Source organism: Convolutriloba macropyga, chromosome 6 (genome assembly GCF_964194025.1).
Source record: "Convolutriloba macropyga chromosome 6, txConMacr16.3, whole genome shotgun sequence".
Classification (NCBI taxonomy): Eukaryota; Metazoa; Xenacoelomorpha; order Acoela; family Convolutidae; genus Convolutriloba; species Convolutriloba macropyga.
This window is the reverse complement of record NC_134473.1, coordinates 14,407,469-14,414,166: the sequence shown is the minus strand read 5'-3', so window position 1 is coordinate 14,414,166 and position 6,698 is coordinate 14,407,469. Positions and strand designations below refer to the sequence as shown.

General features: G+C 37.0%; 1 protein-coding gene across 1 annotated transcript in view; it reads left to right on the top strand.

Moving 5' to 3' along the window:
• LOC142341239 (uncharacterized) overlaps positions 1–6,698 on the top strand; it is a 59,078-nt gene that overhangs the window by 34,424 nt on the left and 17,956 nt on the right. The window contains exon 7 of the mRNA XM_075392159.1: positions 1,033–1,217. Coding sequence (XP_075248274.1) covers positions 1,033–1,217 — 185 coding nt within the window. The remainder of the gene's footprint in view (positions 1–1,032; positions 1,218–6,698) is intronic.

Here is a 6,698-nt window from a genome sequence, read left to right as displayed (position 1 = left end):
TAACTTGAATCAAAAGATCCTTTTGTGAGCAATTAAGACTCTCTCCTTGTGGACCAATTGGCTCAGTGGAAAACACAGGATTGCGCTCAATTATAAGATTGTGGCGTGGCAACCAAGAATGGTCCCAATTTTTATTCTCAGTATACTGGTGTTGACACAGAATCAACCTAACGATCTTTTAGTTTGTCTGATACAACCTAATTTTGTTTTGAAAAAATGAAGTTCTTGCACGACTAATTGATATTAGAAAACAAATTGGAAACTAGCTTTTGCCGATAACGTTACACCTGAGAAATTTTTAAGTCGTTTCTTTGGCATTTGATTAGGAGACTCTGGAAAATGATTTAATTGTAATCGTTGCTTTTGTCACTGTTGTTCATAAAGCCGCCTTGTTGTGCAAGTTTTGCGCATTAAGCACAATTTTCAATGTAGTTACAGTTTTGAATTGACCTCCATCATAAAATCACATTTTCAAACTAGGTTTTGAATTATATTTGAAAGTCCAGAATTCCAAAGCTTGGTGGGTTCTTATGATAACCCTAGTTGAGAACTGCTGTGGTTATCTTGTGGGATTCTGACTGAGTCTGGTAGAAATATATAATCATTTTGCTCAAATTTTCTGTGTTGTAATATATAATTAACTGCCATATAAAGTTCTTAGCAGTGACTCATTCTATATCATATATGATTCTCAGTAACCACATCAACTCATATGATTTGTTCTTTTTCAGAATTTTCATAGGAGGATTATATAAAGTTCAACCCTCAAGGTTCTTGCAAGAATGTTGAAGGATAGGAGTCCTAGGATATGCAGGACAATGTGTTTTAATGCTCTTAGAAGATTGTTAAGAAAGTTGTGAACATGATCAGTGTTACACCTCAATATGGCGGAAAAACTAATAAAAGATGCCAATAAGGATATAATAAACCAAAATTTTGAAAAGCTGCGAACAATTTTTCATTTATAGGAGTTAAAGATCAAGATACAAATCCAATATCAACTGTTAAACTGAGTTAGTACTATGTGTATAGGTAACTATGAGGTGGCAACTGACCACACATGCAGGGTGTTTGACAACCGATCTGCATTCTACACTCAAATGGGGATGGAGGACGCTGCCATATTTGGTTATAGAGTATGTTGTGCGGCCAATCACACTAGTGCCTTCTCGGTTGTTACTACTTTCAACAGTCAAAAAATGGACTCAGACTCTCTGGTACGTCACGTGTACCTTTTATTAGCAGGGCCAATTACGGGGCAAGCTATTATCACGGAGCTTTTTGTACATACTAATTTGCAAATTCACGTAACTTCAATGTCAATTTGCCGCTTACTCATATTTTAACATATTTGACCTTAATATGAGGACTAAAATGAGTTTTTTGAGTTGATGAGTTATTTGATGGTTAGGTTATTGGACAATTTTGTCACGCACTTTTGTATTTCAGTTCATAAGACTTCTGCTTTTTAGAATTCGTTTCACCTCGGGGCTTGGCCTCATTCTCATTTCCCGGATTGACCACCATAAACCTTTCTTGGCAACCATATCCAAGCCATATATGGAGTTTATGGTAACTAGGCAACCATATAGCTGACCGTGGAAAAAATCAACATCACTCAAAAAGCTCTTAAAACACCCATGCATTGCACTCTTGAGTTAGCTCAATAAGTCAAAAAATAAAGCCTTACTATTAAATGGATACGCAAACATGGAGTCTCGGTAATTGTTGTTGGGAAATAGTGTTCCGATTCCTATCATCCAGCAATTTTGCAAAACAAAAAAAAAGATTGTTCATGGTATGAAGAAAAAAAATTGACAACGTTCCCGAACTCGCGTTAGTCAAGAAAACATTGTTTCTTGATCCATCTGAAGTGTTCGACTCAACTCAATCAATCATCGTATAAGACTGAACACGTTAAATATTATTGAATAAATCATTCACCAGTCGAAATCAACTTTTTTGAACGGTGCAATGCAAAAAGTAACTTTCGAACGGTGTTGATCATTACGTGAGAAATCATTCAATCCGCTGATGATTCTCTTTTTCTGACTTCTAATCCTGACCAACGTTGCTTTCCAGAAAAAGAGTGATCAACGACAAGTTCCACAGTCTATTAAGTAAAAAATGAAGAAAAAGTAGAACTGACTTATCTGTGCGTGAATAAAGATAGTAATTCTGATGTCAATCGGAAGGTAAAAATTTGCAATCTAAAATGGTGTAAGGTACTAAATGCCAAAGCAATATAAAAAGCTTTCTTCCAAAAAAACTACTGGAATTGATTATTTCTTTTGTGATTAACCACTAAAAGTTTCAGATCAAACTGTAAATTTGAGCACAATTGAATTGATAAAAACCTAACGGTTACCTTAGAAGCGCAACTTAACTGGGTCCTAAAAATAAGCCACAGTTGTTCAAAATTGGGATCAACCATAGATATCAAGATCTGGAAAAATACCATCTGCCAGCTTTTTGTTTAACTACAGTTTAGCTTGCTATAACATTTTAACAACAGATTCAAAGCCAACCTTCGCTAGGTAAAATCGAAAAATACTTCTGCTTTTTTATAATATCGGAGAATTAGAAATTTTTTTCATCAATCACTTATTGTGAACAGACATTATGAAGAAGACTTCTGACAATACCATTCATCTGACAATATACTTAGTCTGTTTCTTGAAATATTAGCTTACTAAACCAAAATTCCAAAAAAAAAACGAAAACTTGCAACAAGGATATAACGATCTTTTTCATAACTTATGCAGCAACAATTCAAATTCTTCTAGGCTTGTTTTGTTTTATAGCCTCCCTGGAATGTGACTGTTTATTATCAAAAAATCGTGGTCGTTGAAAAACTTTTTTTAAAATCTACCTTGCTTCCACTTCTTCGGAATTTCCGCTTCCAAACGAAGCAGGTTTCTGTGCGGTATCAAATTTCACCACATTCAACGCCTATTTTGTTGAAATTAACTGCAAACTTAAAAAACAATGTGTTAGAATAATGTTTTTACATATAGATTGTTCTGGCAAATATTTATGATTTTTTTCAAAAATAACGAGGAAATGAATTAAAAGCGCTTTTTAATAAAGTGTTGAATTTTCTTTTTTAAAAATACGTTGACAAGTGCTGGCATTTTTTTCAGCGCTTTAAACGCCTATAGGTAAACTTTTAACAATTTTTGGCTCATTACACACCGGCAATGCTTTTGCAGACAACCTTAATCGGATTACGAGATAAAATTTGAACTCGCATTACCGAGTCATTCCTAAACCTCGACCTCTGGAATTACCACACTCGACTGAAGGAAAAGACCATGCCGGAACCAAATAAGCATTGAAAAGAGTCTAGCTCGACTGAAGTTAATAGCTGGAGTTTAGTTAGTAGTTAGCTTTAATTTTTCAAACTGGACTTTAGCTCGACCAAAAAGTGATATAAACTTTTTATTTAAAATTTTAATACTAAGATGTGGACAAAGAAAATTGACCATATTTTAGTATCTATTGTGCTTTAAAAATATCGAACAACTGCACTGATGACTAATGAAATGACGATGGTAAGAGCTTAAAATCTAGTTCCATTTAACCAAACAATTATGCGTATATAATATACTGTCAACAGCTTATTTATCTTACAAAATCCAGATTTCTTAAATCTGTTTGCAACAATCCATTTGTTTTTTTAGGTTGTGTTATACTCATACATAAAGAGTATAGTCAATTGAATTGCAAATGCTCTCGTACAAGTTGAGATAGGCACTTGCGCCGCGAATGGCAAGTTTAGTCGTTACGTTAAAATGGTTCTTTTCTAGAATGAGCAATCGCGGTGCCATTGACTCTAGTCGAAACTACTGAGCTCAAATGAGAAGCGTTTGCAAGAATTAAATTAGACTGAGCGTTAGCGCTGCAAATTGGAGAATGAAGAATAAGAATGATACAATTTAAGAAAGAAAGTTTGTTCAAAGTTTAATCACGCATAACGGAGGCAACTCTTGGATTTGTTTATATCGTGAACGAATGTATTTCCTTTACAGACAGAGTGAACAGACAAAAACTGCTAAAATGGGAGGAAGTGTACATCAACTGAACTTAAATGGCATTTGCCCTTCAAATGGAATTTACAACAACTAAATAAAATGAAATACGGATATGGATACATGAAGGGTATCCATTGCCGTATGACATTTCCCCCTCTTGGAGAGAAAAATAAATTACTAATTAAAATCAGAAAATTAATAAATATTCACCGGTTACTAAGTAATAAAATATTAAATAATAGATAAAATAAAAGTTTATGAAAGTTTTGCTTTATTCAAGTTTATTCACTATCGCTGTTTTCTGCATTTTCTGCCTGGAGAACAGTCATCTCCCGTGGTAGATTTTGGGGTTCCTCAACCCATTCATTAGAATCTCTCGCAACTCCAATGTCCTGATTATCGGTGTAGCCTTCTGTGCTTCGAACTTTTTCGATAATCGTTTGTGACTTCTGGGTCTTTTTCTTCAAGGTTCGCTTGCTTTTCCGAATTGAAGAAGTATCGGAATCTGATGTGTCGCTAATTGTGAGTTGGCGCTTTGAAGTTTTTCGCAAAATGGGTGTAGGCTTTGGTTGCACTGATGAGGCTATTTGCGCCCCAGATGGTCCTGCCGTATTTGATGTAGCCAATTGCGGTGCGATTGGACTAAATCTAAGTATTTGCGTTAAATCGGGTCGATTCAGGAATGCCTCGCCGTGTTTCGGATTTCTCTTGGGAATTCTCATTTTTAACGATCTTGCAATATTACTGGCTGTAGAGATGCATGACCGTCCTGATGAAACAACACTCACATCATCCGTTTGTCTCCTATTACGTTTAATCTTTTTGTCACCAGTGTTTTTCCGAATAAGATCTCGCTTGTGTTTCTGGATTTTTTGTTCGAGGCTTTTTTCGTTGATCTTTTTCGGACGTCGCTCTATATATTGTGTGAGTTCCGTTTCTCTTTCAGCCCGTGTCCCAAATTTAGCGATAGCCGAGTTCCTAACCCGTACTTCTTGTTTGTGTGGTTCTTTTATCACACTCGTCGTGGGGCTTACTTTGCACACAGTGCTTCCTGGTGCTAGCACCTCATATAGGCCATCCAGGTTCTTCTTTTGACGTTGGTTATCGTGTAGCTTGCGAGCCAACTTCACCTGCACGCTACGTTCCGAGCAAGGGATTGGGCGGCAAACGGCGTCTGAACTAATGAAACGTTCTTCTCCGGCGTTTCGTTTCTCTTGCTCAGTTCTGGCAAGGGTACTTGCGGCGCAAATGACCCGCTCAATCTCCGTGTCAGAACATAGAGCCGTATCCGCCCACTGTTCTTCTGTCAGGTAGGAACGGCCCGGAATTGTATCTTCGTCAGCTTCTGGTTGTTGTTGAACAACTGCAAGTCCCAATGTAGTGAACAGATCTCTTCCGATGATATTTTTGTGCCCATCGTCCACCACAGTCAGCATTGCTGATGTGTCTTTCCATTGATTGTAGATTACTGTGGTTTCCAAGTGCACAATGACTTTGATTGGTTCGTTTGAGAAAGTTTTCAAATTCCTTTTTTCTGTTGTATCTGTACATTTGGCTGATTTTGTGGATCGGATGATTTTTTTCGCTAAACTTTTTGTTATGATGCTGACGGCACCTCCAGAGTCAATCATAGCAGATGTTCTTATTTCCCTCATTTGCACTTCCACATTCAGTGGTTCCAATTGATGAACTGAATCAGAAGAAATCGCCGCTACATAGTCATCTGAATCACTATCATAGTTTGAATCGTACACCTGTTCATACAATTGTTGATAGCTTGTTATATAGTTGACGGATTCTTCATCATCACTTTTTTCCGGCGATTGATCGATTTGGTTTACATTTGATTTTTGAGTTTTCTGTATCGGATTCTGCGACTTTTTCGGTTTGCGGCATTTTCTGGCGAAATGACCCATAATACCACAATTATTGCATTTCTTACCATTCGCGGGACAAATCTGCTTATGATTGTGACTCCAACGGAGACCACAATTCGTACAAACTCTCGTATATTGATAATTTTGAGGGACAGTTGGGTAGCGTGTGAAGTCTCGTTTTGTTGAAGATCCATTCGCGTTGCGATTGCGTACTGGGTTACTATTAATGAAATTCACAGAAGTAGTACCTGACATCATGTTTTGGTTTATTTTCTGCTGATTCTGCGCACCCATTTCCATTTGTATGGCTATCTCCAATGCTTTTGGTGGTTCTACTGTTTCCTTCAACAATTCTTTCTGAGTCTCGTGATCAAGCATATTTAAAATGAATGCATAACGAATCAGCGTAGTTTCTTCACTTCCAAGATTGCAATTTTCCGCCAATTCTATGAGACGACCATCGAAACTTTCCACCGACTCTCCTTTTTGCTGCTTACACGAGTAGAAAACGAAGCGATCGTAAGTTATAATACGAACCTTTGTGAATGAGTCCTCCATTGCCCGCCAGAAGTCTTTAAAAGGTTGTTTCTCTATCTGAAAATGAGGGTATTTACTCTTGAAAATCCGCCGTCCCTCTGTACCAATGCTCAGATATAGCAACGATATCGTCTTCTGCTCACAAATTCCCCACGGTTTGACTCCACAGAGAATCCCAATTTCTTCAACCTTTTTACAACGGTTTTGCCAGTTTACTTTCAATTGCTGATTTCGAACTTTACGATCTCTT